Source organism: Neovison vison, chromosome 6 (assembly GCF_020171115.1).
Source record: "Neovison vison isolate M4711 chromosome 6, ASM_NN_V1, whole genome shotgun sequence".
NCBI classification, from domain to species: Eukaryota; Metazoa; Chordata; class Mammalia; order Carnivora; family Mustelidae; genus Neogale; species Neogale vison.
Window position 1 is genome coordinate 213481599 of NC_058096.1, and position 18053 is coordinate 213499651.

General features: G+C 56.2%; 1 protein-coding gene across 6 annotated transcripts in view; it reads right to left on the reverse strand.

The window, feature by feature from the left end:
* Nucleotides 1-18053, reverse strand: part of MYO9B (myosin IXB) — an 85231-nt gene that overhangs the window by 11934 nt on the left and 55244 nt on the right. For 2 of the 6 annotated variants that reach the window (XM_044253977.1, XM_044253975.1), the window contains exons 9-24: nucleotides 17804-17920; nucleotides 17105-17239; nucleotides 15748-15869; nucleotides 13848-13989; nucleotides 13335-13539; nucleotides 12720-12801; nucleotides 11497-11586; nucleotides 10052-10165; nucleotides 8199-8238; nucleotides 6983-7105; nucleotides 6042-6122; nucleotides 4579-4689; nucleotides 3233-3355; nucleotides 1985-2134; nucleotides 1740-1906; nucleotides 522-1436 (exon numbers count right to left, since the gene is read on the reverse strand). In XM_044253977.1, the coding sequence (XP_044109912.1) occupies nucleotides 522-1436; nucleotides 1740-1906; nucleotides 1985-2134; nucleotides 3233-3355; nucleotides 4579-4689; nucleotides 6042-6122; nucleotides 6983-7105; nucleotides 8199-8238; nucleotides 10052-10165; nucleotides 11497-11586; nucleotides 12720-12801; nucleotides 13335-13539; nucleotides 13848-13989; nucleotides 15748-15869; nucleotides 17105-17239; nucleotides 17804-17920 (2717 nt within the window). The remainder of the gene's footprint in view (nucleotides 1-521; nucleotides 1437-1739; nucleotides 1907-1984; nucleotides 2135-3232; nucleotides 3356-4578; nucleotides 4690-6041; nucleotides 6123-6982; nucleotides 7106-8198; nucleotides 8239-10051; nucleotides 10166-11496; nucleotides 11587-12719; nucleotides 12802-13334; nucleotides 13540-13847; nucleotides 13990-15747; nucleotides 15870-17104; nucleotides 17240-17803; nucleotides 17921-18053) is intronic. The other 4 variants (XM_044253980.1, XM_044253979.1, XM_044253976.1 and 1 more) reach the window with 3 other exon arrangements.

The window sequence follows — 18053 nt, forward strand, 5'->3', positions numbered from 1 at the left end:
GCCTAGCAGAAGGCCTGCATCTTCTTCCAACTCTTCTTTCCTCTGGCCAGGCAGGAGGGGTTGGGGACTCGGGGTCACCAGCATGTAGTTAGCTAAGGGTAAGGCACAGTGGGTCAAGAGCTGAGCCCCTTCTTCAATTCCTGGGTGATCACCCCCACTGAGGACACGGAGACCCAGGGATGTCGTCCTCAGAGAACCAGGGATTTCTGTGTGAACACAGCTCGTGAGGGGGCACGGGTGGGGGTCAGGGAGAGCACTCAGGGTCCCAGCTGGCCCCAGGCTCTGTGGTTCCCCGCAGAGGACAACTCTTTACGTTTCCCTGCCCCTTCCTCCTCCTTCCTCGGGCCTCCCACCCAACTGGTGTTGACTCTCGAGCAGGCACAGAGACACTCACATGTTTTTGGGACACGTGGTACTGCCCCGGTCCTGCTGCCAGGCCTCTGTGCGTGCCCCCAGGGCCCTGCCCGCCCAACCCAGCCTGGCACCCACAGTGTTCAGACACAGGAGGGCCCGGGGCTTACTCTGTGGGCGTGAGGGCGGCCCCCATGGCCCGGTGCCGCTCGCTGAGGTCAAGGGACTGGCTCAGCATGGCGCTCGGACAGGTGGGCGGCAGCTTCCTGCCCCGCCAGAGCTCCACGGCATTGGCCAGCCGCTCAGAGTCGGGGTCCCGGTACCGCTGGATCTGGGTGGAGCCTCCAGGACTCTCAGACCTGTCCAGTGCCCTCGGGTCACCCCCAGGCTTCCTCTTGTCCTTGGGTGTCTCGGGGGTGGTAACCGGGGCGGGCATGCTGACCCTACTGTCCAAGGCTAGGCTGGTTGGCCGTGCCACGGGGCCAGGCTCCGGGTGCTCGCCCTGCAGCATCTTCGGGGTTTCTCCAGAGAGCTCGCTGGTCGGTGTGGCCTGCGGTGGCTCCTCAGGCTGCTTCTTAGAAGCATTCTCTGTCTCTGTCCCCAAATCTGAAGGTGTTTCATCTTCTCTATTCTCCTTCCTGTCTTCTGGGAGGCTCTCCTCTTGCTCCAGCACAGTCCTTCCAGAAGGTTCTCTGAGGGCAAGCTCCTCCTTACAGGACTGTATGTGTTTGTTTTGGAGCTTCACGTGTTCCAGCCCCCTCTGCCGCCGTGACTCACGCTTTTCCCGGCTGCTGGGCACTTTCTCGTGACTGTCAGCTGTATTTTTCTGGGGTGGGAGAGCCTTCTCCGGGCTGGGGACCTCCATCTCTGGTTGGGAGCTCTCTGCCAGGGGCTCCTTGCTTGGCCACGCTTCGGGTTCTGACGCTGAATACTCCCTGTCCTCCGATGGTTCTGGGTCCTGCCTGGGCACCTGCTCCGGCTGGGCTGCCTGGCCGGGCCCGCCTTCTGCCGTTTCTGCCCTCAAGGCTTGCTGAGCTGCCCTGTCCTCTCCAGCCCTCTGCTTTTCTGCCACCATCTGGCTGAAGCTGGTGAGAGAAGAGCAAAGAGGGCGGGTTCAGGAACAAACATGCACACCACCTCCCGAATCCACCCAGGGCTTCAGGCACCCCTGTGCTACCCACGGGCTGGCGGCCAGGCTCTGCCCCTGCTGCATGGTGTAACCATGGCCCTCAAGAGATGCTTCTGGAAAGGCGGAAATGCCTCAGCTAGGAAAGGGAGATCCAGGAGGTGGCCCCCTGGGGTCTCCCTGTTGTGGGAGGGATCTGTTAAGAAACCCTCTCAGGCAGCTCCCGGGCGAGGGACGGGAGGCGGGGCCTTGCTCTGCTCACCTCTTGCGCTGCAGGTGACCCCGGCAGAGGCTCTGGAGGCGGATGATGCTCTGTCTACGGCGCCGGTAGGCCACCCGTTGCTGGTAGCCCCTCCATGCAGCCTGGAGGTATATGGCGGCCTGTGTCCTCTCCAGGGCCCGACGGACACGGTAGGAGCGCCAGCAGGCCTGGGGGTGCGGCAAGCGATCAGGGACGGGGCCGTGTGACTGCCCCCGTCCCTGGCCCCCATAGGGCCCTTGTGGTACCTGGATGGTGATGGCCGCCTGTCTCATCTGCAGGAAGTGCCGGCGTTCCAGAACCCCCCGGAACCAGCTCTGCAGGAGCAGGATCTTCCGCACGACCTCCCGGTGCAGCGTCTCCTGCAGGGCTTGGCGCTCTGTCTCCTTCAGGAAAACCTGGTGGGCGTGGGTATGGGGGTGGCGGGGGGAGATCAGCACAGCCCCCGGAATCTCCAGGCCCCATAAGTGTGTGAGACCAAGCTTGGGTGCCAACAGACCTGACCGAGGGGAGTTTTTTCCCCTATCAAGAGAATTCCCCTAACATGAAGTGATCCATCATCAATACGAGCATATCACTGGCCTTTGGTCCCTCCAACAACACTGAGCAAACGTCCCTACCATCGGGCTCTGGGACATTTCCATCACTCTGAAGAGAGGTCCCCGTCTCCGGGAGTGTCACTCCCCTGCCCTCTGTGCCCCAACCCCTGGTAACCGTGATCTGCCTGTCCTGGGCATCTTGGGTACACGGGTTCGCACACTAGGGGGGGCTTTTGTGTCTGGCTTCTCTCCCTCATTGTTCTCAAGGCTCATCTGTGTCCTCGAGTGGAGCAAGACCACACAGTATTTCATCATATGAATGGCCCACAGTTTGGGGACCCATTTATCAGCTGATGGACCGTGTGGGCCATTTCTACTTTCTGGCTATTGGGACGAGTGCTGCTACGGACACGCGTGACACGCGTGTATAAGCATCTGTTTAAACACTTGTTTTCAGTTCTTTTGGGTCCATGCGCAGAACGGAATTGCTGGGTCACATGGTAACTTGAGGATGAGCCAGTTGGAGAACGGCGAAGGGACTTTGCACATCAGGTGAAGCCCTAACAGGGGCTGCCCTTAGCCCTTGTTGGACAAGGACGGCGGTGGGCGCCCCAACAGTAAGAAGCAACCAGCACATACCTAGAGTTGGTAGACGGTGTCTGAAAGGAACACCAGGGAAGGAAGCCTTCAGCCTGACCCTGAACACTAGCAACTGGCTCCCGGACACTCTGCAGGAACCCCGGTCCATGTGCGAGGGAGTGGGAGACAGGAGTGAAGCCCGAGCCCTGCCCCTCAGATACACCCCTTCACCCTCTAGGAAAAAAAATGTGCCGGGCCCCAAGAAAAGCCCCTTGTCTCTCAGCATGTGGCCTGGAACCTCGGGCCACGGGAGGACCCCGTGTGTGGCAGGAGGTGGGGTATGGGTTTGCAGCCCCCCGAAGGGGTGGGAGCCCTGACCTTGGTCTTCCCGATCTGGTAGTTCCTCTTGTCCACATCCATCTTTTCCAGCAGGGCGGAGATGACCTCCCTGCAGGGTGGGGCGTTCTTGGGCAGCAGCACCTGGAACTGTTCTGTGAAATCCTGCGTGAGTTTGGCCAAAAGAAAGTATCTGTTAAGGGTTTCCGCCAGTGGCAAGGTTATGGCGCTCTGGCGAGGCCCTGGTCGAGCCAAGTTTCCAATGCCAGAATGGTACTAACAAAGCCAGAATCTCAGACTCTGAGACAGCTTAAAGCTTCAGAAAGACCACAACACACAGAGCACTGGATCTTTTAGTCACTTGGCAAGTGGCTCTTAAGGGCCTGCCGGTGCTGGCACTGGTCAGGGGTGGCCAGGAAACAGGGCTGCCTTTGGGGCAGGGGGCTTGTGGCCAGTGGCTCATTGCAGAGCTGAATCTGAGTGGAGATTTGACCTGTTTTAAGCAAACAGGTCAAATTTTTAAGAATGAAGCATTAGTAAAATACACTGGTGCTTCCTCCCATTTCTGGGCTTTGGCTTTTCCTATTTATACAGGGTCAGAGAGATGCTATTTCCAGTCTGTGGATGAGAAAAAGGAAGGCATGCCACGATGAAGCCATGTCCCCGAGGCCATACGGGTACAGCTGAATTGGGGACCAGGTGCCACTACCTCTGGGTTCAGGCCTGGGGCTGACTCCAGGGCTCACACTGGGGACGCCAGCTCAAGGCATGAGCCAGGGTTTCTGAGCCTAGGCCAGCTTCCCATTGGTGATGTGTGGCGATGTCCAGAGACATCCAGGGCTCTCCCGATGTGGGAGGGCTGGGTGCTTCTGGCATCGAGCGGGTAGACACCAGGGATGCACTCAATGTCCCATCATGCCCAAGGCGGCCCCCCGAGAAAGAATGACCAGGCGGCCCCAGGGTCAACAGGGCTAAAGTCAAGAAACTGCTCTAGCAGCCGCCAGTTTGGTCTTGCCTAATTTGAGGTCATTAATGATCCTCTGCGTTTCTAACAACTCCGGGGAGACAGGACCTCTTGCTGCTGGTTGGAGGAATAGAAGAGATGGGTATAAAAGCGTCCATCACAGGAGATGCTCAACAGAGGGCAGATCTGTGCAGGGATCTGCTCATGCAACTCCCTCTTCCCAGCTTGGCTTGACACCTCTGTATCCTTCCAGGCTGGGCCTGTGCCCAGCCACCTCTTCTGAGGACATCTGCCCCCCCCCGCCCCCGCCCATGACAGAGAATAATCTGGTATAAATGCCAATAGTGCTGGGGTGGAGAAGTCCAGCGACCAGCGTCCAGCGACCCCCCTGCCACATCACGATAGCTATGCACGTGTCGCCCACCTGGAACGTGTACTTGGCGCTGTAGCCTGACCTCCGGATCCGCACCGTCTCCAGCATGCCTGTGTAGCGCAGCTGCTGGAGCACCAGCTCGTCATCGAAACACAGCTCTTTCTGAAACGGGGTATGAGCGGTCAGGGATGGAGAGCTATGGGACAAGGTCCTGTAGGATTCTGGACATAGGAGCGATTGGAGGGCATAGGCAGGGCCCAGGCTGGGCAGGACTGTCCCCAGCATGGCAGCTGTGGCCACCTGGGGATCCATCTTTCCTTGCTCCAGACGATCTTTTTGGAAAAAAGAGGTGGGTCTGCTCAGCAGTACTCAACTCTTCTGGAAAATCTGGGATCTGATTTGCTCTAGTCCCTGGTGTCGGGGAGACCCGTGCCATTTCTTACTGCTTACTTTAGGCTGATGTTCTGCAAAGAGTTTTTGGTTTTTTTTTAAAGATTTTATTTATTTATCTGATAGACAGAAATTACAAGCAGGCAGAGGCAGGCAGAGACAGAGATGCGGGGAAGCAGGCTCCCAGCTGAGCAGAGAGCCAGACACGGGGCTTGATCCCAGGACCCCCAGATCATGACCTGAGCCGAAGGCAGAGGCTTCAATCCACTGAGCTACCCAGGCATCCCAACAGTTAGTTCTTAGTTAGTTCCAATCAAAACCGGTACTGAGCTCATACTCTGCGCCAGGCCTGGGGGTTGGGGGCGTAAATACTAGGGCCACTAGGGCCGAAAGCCAAGAGGAAGTAAGGTCTGGAGGTGGGAGCCAGGAATGTATGTGAATGGGGCAGATGCTGCCAGGGCCCCCTGGAAGGGGTCCAACAGGTAAGGAGACTCTGGGCTGGGTCCTGAGGAAGGAATGGGCAGGGAACAGTCAGGTGAAGGCCCGGAGGAGGATTCTGGGCCCTTGCCCAGGAGAACAGAAGCCACAGAACCTGTTAGGGGCAAGTTGGGTTCTGGATGTCAGCAGAGCAACCCAGGAGCAGGGGAAAGCCAGGGAAATGGGAAGAGTAGAGGCAAAGGGGGTAGGCCCAGATCCTGAATGGCCCCCAGCAAAGTCCCCAATGGGACAGAACGGCCAGTGGACCCATGGGGTGAAGGAAACCAGGTAGCAAGGGCTGAGCCAGCACTGGGGCCCCCACTGGTGCTCCATGATTTTTCTAGAAACTTTCAGATCAAAAGCTGATTTGGGGATGTCCTGAAGGCACATGTGACCTGTCCCTCTTCAGGCTCCTCCATGTTCCAGATGATGTTCCTACTCTTGGTGGGCAACCTGGCTGCCCTCACTGCTTCCTGAGAAGGCCCCCCCACCTCAAGCTGGCCATTTAAGGCTCCCGGAACCTGTGTGAATGCTTGGTTCCTTGAGACCTTTCCACGCCCTCCAAGAGGCCACAGCAACACAGGAGCACGCCCTGCTGAGCTGCCAGACTTTGGCCTTCACCTTCCCAAGACATGGGAGCTACTCACCTTCTCGGCATTAGAGCGGATGCAGCGGATAAAGAAAGGCTCAGCCTTCCCCAGTGCCTCCAGGAGCTTGTTAAGGGACGTCTGGGGAAAGAAGGAGAAGTCTTCAGCTGGGACCCCCAGAGGCAAGCCGCTCAGTGGGAGGGGACCCAGGTCACTTGCTGCCATAAGCACTGACACAGGACATGTGAGGCTATAGCTGGACATCGCAACTGAAGGCTGCACTACTTCTGGGAGCCCGAGAGCTGGAGGGTCCCCGGAGCTGACGGATGCTGTCTTCCCATGGTCTCCCAGCTCTTTGTCCCAGTGGGAAATTAGGAGGGGTGGGTGGGGCCAGATAAACTCTGTCTGGGGATGTAAAATGCTGGTCAGCCTCAGAAAGAAGCATGGCTGCCATGACTTTGGTCTTTGGCCTGCTGTTTACAAAAAGGATGTACAGGAGCTCCCAGGTAAGGGGATTACAAAAAAAAGTCAAGGTGGGCACTACAGACTCAGATTGAGGAAAAGGGGAAAGGAACAAAAAAGGTGATGGTAAGTAAGGGGCAGCAGCCACCCTTGGGTTGCCTTAAAAAAAAAAAATGCCTCTGAGCTTCCTGGCAGCCAGGGAAAAAAGGGAAATGGATCTAACAACACAGTTCAGTGGTCACCTTAATGGGCTAACCTGTTATTTTAACTCAATGGTTCACAACAGGAGTGATTCTGCCCCATCCCCCAGAGCATGTGGCAACGCCTGGAGACATTTTTGGTTGTCACAACCGCAGGACGCTACTGTATATTCCAAAACGCACAGGATGGTCCCCACCACAGAGAATGATCCAGCCCCAGATGTCAAACAGCGCCAAGGGCAGGAAGCCCAAGAACCATTTGTTGGGTTTGTTGTGGCCAGGTTACAAGAGCATCAGGCTGAGTTTGGCCCCCTGCCCCCATCTCTGCGGGCTGCTTACCTGGAACTGGGCACTGATGCTAGGCGGCTTCTTTTTCTTGTGTAGGTGCAGCAGGGACTTGGTGGTGCGATCGTGAAGGGTCATGCTGATGATGAGCTTCAGGGACTTGGAGTCCAGCAGGTTCTATGACAGACACATGGGGTCTGGCCTGCCCTCCTTGGGGGCCTAAGGGGCACCGGGAAGCATCATAGAGGCCTGGGAGCCAGGACTGTGCTCCTGGGGGCGGCAGCCCTTAGGATCAGTCTCGGGACAGTGCTGCTGGAGGGCAGGGGTTGGTGGGATTGGCAGGAGGCCCGGGCGGCCCTGGGGCTGAGCCTGTGCTGTGTCTCACACATGGCACCTGCTCCGGGAGAACTGATTATGGCCTCTTTTGCGGCACGAGTGGCCAGAAGCCAAGAGCTCCAGAGTGTCACCTTCCTCCTGGAGATGAGCTCTTCAGGGGTGCCAAGTGCCTGGCACTTCAGCATGAGCTTCCCTGGCAGGTCCCCCAACGTGTGCCAACCCTTAGAATCCGCTCACAAGAGGAACTAGCACCATCCCATCTGCTGGCCAGACTGGAGGTTTTTCTCTCTTTAGTACATTTCATAATCTGTCTGCACACTGTACGTGGAGACTCGACAGAGGCTGGGAGCACATTACCCGAGGCCAGCTACAGGGGTCTCGGCTACTGGCCATGCGCGGATGCCCGCTTCCTGGTGGGACTTTCCTGGCTGCAGGGTCTCCTCTCCCAGGAACGTCTGGGAGGTGCTGCATCCTGTTCTGCCCTCCGGGGTGGATGGTAGCTAAACACCCTCCAAGCATGGCGAGGACAGAAGGGTCCCATTGCCTCTGGGTGGGGAAAGCTCTTTGGTGCTGATCACAGCCCTAGGCTTCCGTGAGATCAGGCCGAGCCCACCTCCTTGCTCAGTCTTCCTCCCGTCCTAGCCTGCTTCCCCACCTGTCCCAGCCTGCGTCCCCAACTCTCTCAGGTTCCTCCTGGGAGCTCCCATGCCCTGCTTCGGGGAAACCCCAAGACCGCTCCAAATAATTTCGATCGGAGAAATTATTTTTAGAGGGGGACAGGGGGCAACGGCGGGAAGAGGAAGGAACTGAAAAGCTGGAGATGTTAAAAGTGCCTCCCTCCCCCGACCCGGCCCTCTATCTTTCCAGAAAGCAAGTTGAGCCAGGCGCTCTCAGGCAAAGCAAGGTGGCCTTGGGCGGTGTCGCAAATGTTTACCTTTGGAATGAGCTGCTTTTGTTTGATACCTTTACTTTTCCTGTCAAAATATTAAAAATGGTTTTGTGAACAGAAGGAACACGGTGTCTGGATCTGGGTTAGTTCAGCAAGCAGTGCCTCGCGGGTTAGATGGAGCGAGAGCAGACAAAGCAGAAAGTCGGGGCACACAAGTGCAACGAGGCCGCCGCGCCTCCTGTCCGAGGCCCCAGCGGGCCCACTGGGTGCACGTGGGGCGCTTCTGCAACTGCGCGCGAGCTTCACCGGGCCAGCAGCTACGCCTCCCCCGCCCCGGGTGGCAGGAGCCTCTTGCTTGGGGTGGCTGGTCATCGGCGGGGTAGAATGTGTGTCTGTGCGGGGCCAGCCATGGGGGGGGGAGCTGACAGGTGTCAATGACAGTGGACTGTCCCTCGTGGAGCTTGGATGGACTGAGCATTCCGGAACCCAGCAGGTGTCCTGGCTCTATTCTCTACGCGTTGGGAAATGCCAAATAGGCCCGCAGAGCCGCTTCAGGATCCCCTGGCGGGCCGTGGGGGTAACGTGCCCAGCAAAGAACTGAAATGGGGCGTGGGCAGGAGTACATTTTGGACTCACACCGGTGCAGAGGAAAAGACAAAAGCCAATCTTTCGGGTAAGGGAGCAGGGTACGGCCCTCATTCTCAGACACTATGGAATCTTGTAGACGAAGAGAAAATTTTTTTAAGCTTGCAGCTTGGGAGCACCTGGGTGGCTCAATCGGTTAAGCGTCTGCCTTTTCGGCTCAGGTCATGATCCCAGGGTCCGGGGATCGACCCCTGCACTGGGCTCCTTGCTGAGCAGGGAGCCTGCTTCTCCTTCTCCCTCCTGCTCCCCCTGCTTGTGCTCTCTGTCAAATAAATAAATAAAAATCTTAAAAACAAAACAAACTTGCAGCTTGGCTCATTTTTAAAGCCAGCTGAGGAGGGGTGTCTGGGTGGCTCGGTTGGTTAAGCGACCAACCCTTGGTTTCGGCTCAGGTCATGATCTCACAGGTTGTGAAAGCAGGCTCCGTGTTGGGCTCTGCGCTCAGCGGGGAGTCTGCTTGGATTCTCTCGCTCTACCCCTCCCATGTCTTCTCTTAAAATAAAATCTTAAACAAAATAGCTGAGGAAATGGTGCCCCGCAGATGAGCAAGATGCTTGGCTGTGAGGCTCTACGTGTGTCACGTTGCATCTCAACCCACGTGAGGTAGAATAAGGCTCAATAAAATTGAATTTGAAAACCAGCTGTTTTGTGGGCACAAGCCCTGAGGGGCTCCAGGTGCCCTGTCGGCCGAGGCTGTAGCTGCCTGGTGCTGTGCCAGTCGTCACCCTCGCTTTGCAGACAGAGGCCGAAAGCTCAGAGCACTTAGGCAACATGGCGAGTGAGCGAGCGAGCGAGAGAGACCAGGCCCAAACCCGCTGTGCGGCTTCTGGGACATTCAAACTGCCACATTCGAACTGCCAGGGATGTGCATGAACTAGGACGCCCTCCCTCCGGCAGCTTCTCTCTAAGCTCACAGTGGCCAGGGGCCGGGGAAAGCAAGCCTTGCTCTGCATGTTTGGGGGCAGAAAAAGGGATGCTTTGTGGGAGGAGCGTTCCTGCGAAGCTGTGCGGGGCACTGGGGAGCTGGCCGGGATCTAGGCCACAGGGCAGACGCTGGGGCAGGAGTGTTGCGAGGGCCATTCAGCACAGGCTGGCGTTAAGAATGGAACCACGAGACAGCACGTTCGCAGTGGCCAGTTCAGCAGGACAGGAAGCCTGCAGGCCAGGGTCCTGGAAGCGAGGGGAAGGCGGTCGTTGCACTTGTTGCGGGGGAGCGGGTGGCAGGGAGGCGCCGCAGCCTTGGGGGGACTCACAGGATGAAGGTGCGGGGTTTCTGGAGCCGACTGAGGGACTGGAGAAGCCTACGGGGGTCCTCACCCTGCCAGGGCAATCCTTTGATGGTCTTGATGATTTGGTCATGCAAATCGCTGAGGGTGGGGTGGGGGCGGGGTGCGGTGACAGGGAGAAGACCAAGTTAGAGCAGCAGGCCCGCCACCTTGGGGTCCCCAGCACGGTCGGGACCATCCCCAGGCCACTGGAGCCCAAACATGCAGCTGGGGAGTCTGCACGCTGTCTCTCCCACCGGCACTGAGAAGGGGGTTCAGCCAAGAGCGGCCGACCACCACTCGGAGGATCCCCCCTGCTCTGGGAGGGCTAGGCCTGCTTCAGGCAGAATGGGTTTTGCAACACAGCATCTCAGATCACTGAAAAAAGCCACCTCTAGAACAACAGCCTTCTGGAATGTGGCACAAGCACCATGGGCTACTGAAAAGAGGAGACCAGAGGGGGCCTGTGGGACATAGCTCATCCGTTTTTCTGGTTGGTTCTACGGCCATATGTTGACCTCCTTATTGGCTTCCAAAAATGACTCAGGAGGAATGGGCGGGAACTCACACCGTGGCCCTCCACCTGGGGCGATGCTACCTTCCACGTGATGTCTAGAGACATTTGTGGTTGTCAGTGACTGGGTGCGGGGTGCCGCTGGCATCTGGAGGGTTGAGGCTGGGATGCTGCTCAGCCCCTATAGGGCCAGGGACGGTCCCACCACAGAGGAGGACATTGGCCCAGCGCCGAAGGTAGGAAACCCTAGTGGCAGGAGTGCTTTGCCCCAAATAATTCAATCTCCTTCACCTCCCTTTGTTTGATCACTGGAGGCCCTAGGCCCAAACTCTGGCACCAGGGAGTGAGAACGAGAATGTATCAGAGATGAAAATCAGATACTCTGGAAGGGACTATTCATGAAGGACGTCTAGATGGCAAATGTCTGGAAACGAGGCAGCAGTGACTACAAAGTGAGTCTGGAGGTTCCGGTTTGTTTGTTTTTTCCCCCCCAAAATCCCTCATTCCACTTATTTCAAGTACATGTTTAAGCTCTGGGCAGTTGGCCTGGAAAGACCCCGATCGGCAGCCCCTCATCTGTGTTCCATGCACCATGCCCAAGGGCCTGGACAGCGGCACTTACCTCTGCTCCCTCGCCCTCCAGGGAGGCACAGAGCAAAGACAACAGAGGGGTCACATTTCACCTCCAAACCCTGAGCGGTCAGCGCAGCGGCCAGAGCTCCGGACAAGGCCTATGGCTTCAACCCACACCCCCTGACTCAGTCAGATCTGGCTAGAGTGTCCCCAGCAGGCCCCGGTGTCCCCCGGGGCTGCAGACTCCCACTCCTGGCCCTGGACGCCACGCTGAACGCCTGGGGACGGTGGCTCCTCTTGGTGTGCGTCCCTGGTCTTGGGTTCGAAAGCCCTTGCTTCTACTTACTTCTTGCTTTCATAGAAAGCAATGATGTCCTCAAAAGCGTTAATATCGAACTCCTCAGAGCCGTCAAATGAGAAATCTAGCATTGAGCAGCTGAAAGGGAGAATCTGTATGAACTAAATGTGCTCCTGGAGTGGGACCTGTAGCTCGGGGCCAGGCCCTGGGGAGACTGGCATCCCTTTAGTGAATGTGGGTCAGGGGCCACATTCAGTCTTTGCGGGGGCAGGGGGTGTGGGGAACACACAATCAAATAAAGAGATGCCTTCTTTTTCTCTTGTCCCCCTTTGGGTGAAAAAACAGATTTAAAAACGCACCTTTTAAAAGCAGGAAAACGACACATGGTGCTTTCAGCCAAGTCACTCATGGTCACTTACCTGGGTGCTAATTCTACTTCCGTGCATACATGTTTATGAACCTCCTGAAGAACTTTGTACTATGAAGGGCTCAAAAATAAAACGACCTTTTCAAGTTTCAATACTGACTAACTTACTCCTTGGGAATCTGGAGTATTGAGAAAGCAGCTAGGAACTCGGCAGCCCCAGGGCCTTTGCATGTGCCTCCCTGACGGCTAGCACACCCTGCCCGCCTTGCCTGGCTCAGCTGGTCCCTGCCTGGCTCTCTCAAGATATCAGAAGTGTCTCTCGTCTGGCTTTGTCATTGCCTTGGAGGTCTGTCCAGTGTGGCCTGACCCCACCTTCCTGGGAGTGTAGGCTGTTCACCGTTACACTTAGTACAAACTGGGGTATGTGGAAGGCCCTCAGTCATTGCTAGGTGGCCACAGAATACCCTCATCATCTTGCATGCAATAAGGCTTGTTGTGTTTCTGACAGCAAATGAAGGAACTTGGCCTATTTGCATCTGGGCCTCCCCGGCCAGGCTAAGGGAAGAAGTTCTCTTAAATCAAGCCTGTTGCTCACTACAGCCAGCCACGGACGGCTCCCTGGCCCCACCCACCAATGGCCATGGCCAGCCATGAAAAGAATCCTTTGTAAAGTGAGCTGTCCAACATCTCCCTAAGCAGATGCTGCATCGAGGCCTGCCTCTGTGTGTGCAGAAAAGTGGCAGCCAGATGCCATTTGTTTCTGGGTCCTCTGGATTCAAGTGACTGCTGGGGTCCTTATTCAGGTCAACCCCAACCTGGGCCAAGGGTATGGGGTTTCCCGCATTGTTCTAAACAATACCTCCATGTACCAGCTTCAGTTCGGACAAACCAAGGTCTCGCTCACCGGTAGAGTTTTTCCGACGGGGTGCTCGTTCCTCTCTGCAGCTCTGCCAGGGGACCGCGGGTGCCTGGGCTGCCCATACCTGCTGTAGACACAGAACAGATGGAGTTGGAGGCGGGGGCTGCCTGGGGCCTGGAAGGCCTTTGTCCTGGCTGAAGAGGCTTCCATCCTGACTTGAACTCATTTAAAAAAAAAAAGGAAGGAAAGACAAAACAGCCTGACACTCAAATTTGGGCAGAGCTGGGAACCGTGAAGGGTTGATTCCTCTCCCCACCCCCCAGGCAGCACTATTTCTTCCTACTTCTCATAAAGGCTTTATCCTCCTGGTTCTGCTTTTAATCAAGGCCCTTTGTGAAATGGAGCCCCGCGGCTGGCATCTAGAGCCGAGTCCCCTGTGAGAGTCACGCAGCCACCCTGGGCCTCAGGTTGCCCTTACGGAAGGACAGGAACGTGCCTTCCTGCCTTGTGAGGAGGAGGAGGAGGGTGAATTCTATACCCTGGTTCAGAAACTCTTGTTTGGGATGAACCAAGTTCTGGAGCAAGACAGGAGGTGGTCACTTGACACGGCGAGCGGCCACAGAGCTGTACCCTTTAACATGGACTGAGAAGCCCCCCTACCTGCAGCCTTCTCGGCCCTCTCGGCCCGCAGGCGCCCGGCCTCCCGCAGCACGGCCATGGCCCGGATGGCGGCCCGGAGCACGGCCCAGCGGAACACGGCCACAGGGTCCATGCCGATGAGCTCCCGCACATAAGAACTGTCGCTGCCCCGCAGGAGGGCCACGATGTCAGGCCGCATGTAGTCCATGTTCTTTTCCCGGAAATCCTGGTGGGAAGTGGAGGTCGGTGGTCACTCTCCAGTGACCGCCAAGGTCCTGGGAGCCAGGCCGGGAAGGGCTGCTGGTGGGATAGGACGCTCCTCAACAACAGAAGCCAGGTCCTGTCCCTGGGGCCTTCGACAGCAAGAGCCAGGCACTTAGGGCTGGGTTCGAGGGCCCCCGAAACCTTGCCCCGCGCCATCAACAGAGGGGATGGACGAGGCAGACGCCAGAGGTAAAGGGCCTCCGGGGCATCCGCCCTGTCCCTCTCCTGCCTTCTGCCCTTGACCGACGATGGCAACGGACAGACACGCACCTTGATCTGGTATTTCACTTTCCCGGCGAAGTGCTGGATGATGAACGCTGGCTCCATGACGGGGGTGCCCAGGAAGTACCTGTTGTCCTCGTGCTGCTGTTTGAACTTGGCCAGCAGGGTCTGGCTCGTGGCATGGGGAAAGCTGGGGAGAGGATATGGAACTCTGAGCTGCAGGAACAGCGGTAACCGCTTGCTCCGCATAAGCGTGCAGGCCTTCGGTGGGGGAGGCCTGGGCTTTCGTGGTCAAGGCAGACATTTGGCACCGGCAAGACAGGGACATGGGCCCACTAGGGGCAGTTTCTGGGAACAATCCCAGGAGGGGGGAACTTCTGGTCTCAGATCTGTGTGTACCTAGACGCTGTGTCATGGAGGAGGTCTTGCCCTTGCTCCCGTTACAGGGAGAGGCTGGGGGAAGGGGTGGCCAGGGCAGAATAAGGGACCCGTTGTACCTGGCTATTTCTGCCTCCCAGGAAGGAAATGGCTGTAGTTGGCTTTGGCACGCCCCGCCTCTGCCCGGCCTCACCGCAAACATGGGCTGAGCAGTGTGCCTGGGATGCCCAAGGCCAGGCTCCACAGCTTACCGAGGAGGAGATGGTGGTGGGGAGAATCTTAGCCAGGAAGCACATTGTGTTTCCAGGGCTGGGGAATGGGTGTGGTGTGAGGAATCTGCTCACTCAGTCGTTGGGATAAATGCTATTTTAATGTACTATTTTAGAAAATTCAGATCAATGCAAAAAAAAAAAAAATCCACGATAAACAAAAATAGCAAGATTTTAAACAGAGACAGATCCAATCCTGCTTGGCCTGGCCCTGCCTCACAGTCCCCCTCCGGATCCAGCTCTGAGTTTCCTGGGAGTATGGTTCAGCCCTTCCTAGCATCCTGTCTGTTCCCTTATCTGAACATTCTCTACTTGGATCCCAGCTATGAAGTGTCTGTTCCCTGTCCCAAGTGGGGCCTGGGTCTTAGGCAGGAGATGAGCCCGACTCAACCCAGCCCCATAGGGACTGCCAAAGCAGACAAGGAGCCGATCGACAGAAAGCTGTGTCTGCATCTTGACCCTGGGAACCTGGGAAAGTGACCTGATTCAGAAATGGGGTCTTTCCGAATGTCGTTGGTTAAGATGAGGTCATAGGGGAGGCATTCACCCACTGGACTGGAATCTTTGGGAGAGACAGAGACAGACAGAAAGAGTGATATAACCACAGAGGCAGAGACCGGGTGACACAGCCACAAGCCATGGAATGCCAGTGGGGTGGGGGTGTGCCCAGGAGCTGGAAGAGATGAAGAAGGACCACCCCCTAGAGCCTTTGGAGCTAGGTGCAGTCCGCTGAAATCAAGGCATGGGTGCAGTCTGCCCATGCCTTGATTTCAGCCCAGTGATACTGACTTTGCACGTCTGGCCTCCAAGACCGTGAGAGAACGCACCTATCATTTGAAGCTGCCTGTGCTCCGCGGTCATTGACGGGGCCGCAGGAAACAAATGGCAGGGAGTGAATTTCAGGGACCGCGCCTGGGTGACCGGCGTGGGGCACCTCACCCATACCCCTCCCAGGTTTCATGGTGTCCTCTGGACGAGGGGTGCCAGGCTCAATGGTCAGTCCTGCACCTGGGGCCCCGATCCACTGCCCTTCGCAAGGATGCGCCAACCTGGGGCCCAGTTTCTAGACTCAGGCACCATGTGTCCCTTTCTTAATGACTCCCACGCCTGCGTGTTTCAGAGTTGAGTCAATATTTCCATGATAAATGCTACGTGTGTGAGGTCAGGATTTGTGGCCAAATGGGTGTGACTAACTCAGAGGTTCTTGGGGATGGTGCAGATTCAGGGTGAGGCCCCAGGGGCTGGGGCATCAGGTTTGCAGGGACGGGGGTGGGGGCGGGCACTGGGCTGCGGACACTCACTTGCTCTCTTCATCCAGCAGATAGAAGAGCCCGGTGGGCTTCTTGCTGATGAGATGGATGCAGCCGACGTTATCAGTGTAGTCAATGTTGTGCCACGAGATCCCTTCGCTCTGGTACTCTTCCTGCAGGATTTGGGGGTTTAGCGGATAACTTCACTACCCCGTGGCTATGGTAACGCTTACACAGCATGCATCGTATATGAATATATTTATGTACGCACATAGGTTTTCATATGTACAGGACACATATTGCTATATCAACGGAAATATATTCACAGTTATATAAAATTATTGATAACAAGAAAAAATTATTAATAACAACAAAACAAGATGAAACATACAAGATGCTTTAAAATCACACTTAACATGTCCCAGGGGGCCAGCAACTTTTCTCTGCATAGGGCCAGATGGTAAATACATTAAGCTTTCTGAGCTAGGTGGTACCTTGTCAAGATTCGGCTGCAGCAGCGTGAAGGAGGCTGGCAGCGTGAAGGAAGCCACCGATGAGATAAAGACAAGTGGGCGTGGCCACGTGCCAATAAAGGTCTATTTACGAAAATAGGTCGTGGGGCCAGCCTGGACCGGTGAGCAGCCATTTGCCGCCCCTGCTCTGGAACCTCAGTGTCCAATAATGCTAGTGATATGAGGCCATGTAGTGCGAGTGACCTACGTGACTTGGAATTTTCTAATAATCACAGTTAAAAGGTAAAAAGAAAGAGGTGAAATTAACTTTAATAATATACTTAGTTTCACCCAATATACCCAAACCACGATCGTGTCAATTTGTGATCAATGTAAAAATGACCAGTGAGGCATTTTATTATATTTTTTCTTTTGCACAATGTGTCGGCCATCAGCCGCGTTTCACTATTGCCGCACAACTCAAGGTGGACCAGCCACGTTTCAAGGGCTCAATAGCCAGAAGTAAAGTTTTATAGTAAAATCAGCTAAATTATTCATAAGCCCATCATTTTTTCTTCTCCCCCCCTGTCCAGATCGCCAACGTGAAGGTAACACCTGGGTAAAGACGGGTAACTGTAGTAATGAGGAACCATGGCAGACAGATTATCCAAAGTGTTGACCAAAGCAAATCCTTACATGGCCTCTCTAGTTCTCTCCCATTGGATGGATTTTCACATCTGAGCAGAAAGAAGGTATAAAACTGACCCATGGACAAAAATGCCCCCAGTGTCTGCCTCATCCAAGGCTGGGCCGGGTTTTCCCAGACTTTCTCTTCTGTAGAGAAAGATTCCAGGGCTGGTTCACCAGCAAACTTGAGCCCCGAGGGAGTTCCCGGTTCTGGCTCATTCCATCCCCCCTAACTGGGCTACCTCGGCAACAAGATGGCATTTCCTGACCTGTTCTAGTTTGAAAATGTGCTGGTTGAAATAATACTGAAGCTGCTCGTTGGCATAGTTGATGCAGAACTGCTCGAAACTGTTCCTCTCGAAGTCTTCAAATCCGAATATGTCGAGGACCCCAATGGACAAGCACTGGGAAGACAGAAAACAGTCATTACCAGTAGGTCCTTCTTTTTTTTTTTTTTTAAAGATTTTATTTATTTATTTGACAGAGAGAGATTACAAGTAGGCAGAGAGGCAGGCAGAGAGAGAGAGGAGGAAGCAGGCTCCCTGCTGAGCAGAGAGCCCGATGCGGGACTCGATCCCATGACCCGGAGATCATGACCTGAGCCGAAGGCAGCGGCTTAACCCACTGAGCCACCCAGGCGCCCCACCAGTAGGTCCTTCTTAACAGGTGGACGAGACCTGTTTGGTTTTGCGGGCTCTGCACTCGCCCCAGCGCTCTGTGGTTGCTGCCTTGGAATCTGTAATATGCGAACAAGGGGCGCCGTAGGTTCACATGCACTGGGTCCTGAGAACGGCACCCCATCCCGTCCCCTGGGCCTGCCCCTTGGAGCAACTGGCCTGTCGCCTGACGCCAAGTCATGCCACCTTGGCCCCTGACATCCCAGGCCATCTGCCGAGGGTGTGTGACACCCGAGGGTCTGGCGGTCCCCAGCTCTGCTTGGTGGAGCAGGCAGGGGCGCGGGCTCTCACCGAGACGGACTCTTCCATGTCTTTTTTGTTGAGGAGGGCGTGGTTGATCCGCAGCACGATCCAGTCGAATAGAGCGCTGTACAGGGACTTGGCCATGGAGTCGCGGGCGGTGATAGCCTGTGGGCACACGGCGGGGAGTGTCACACTTCGACGTGGGCCCTGCGCTGCACCACCCAGAGGTCTGCACTCATGGGGAGATCGAGGCTGTGACTCTGAAGAACGCCCCACTCCCTGGCCACGCCCCCTCTCG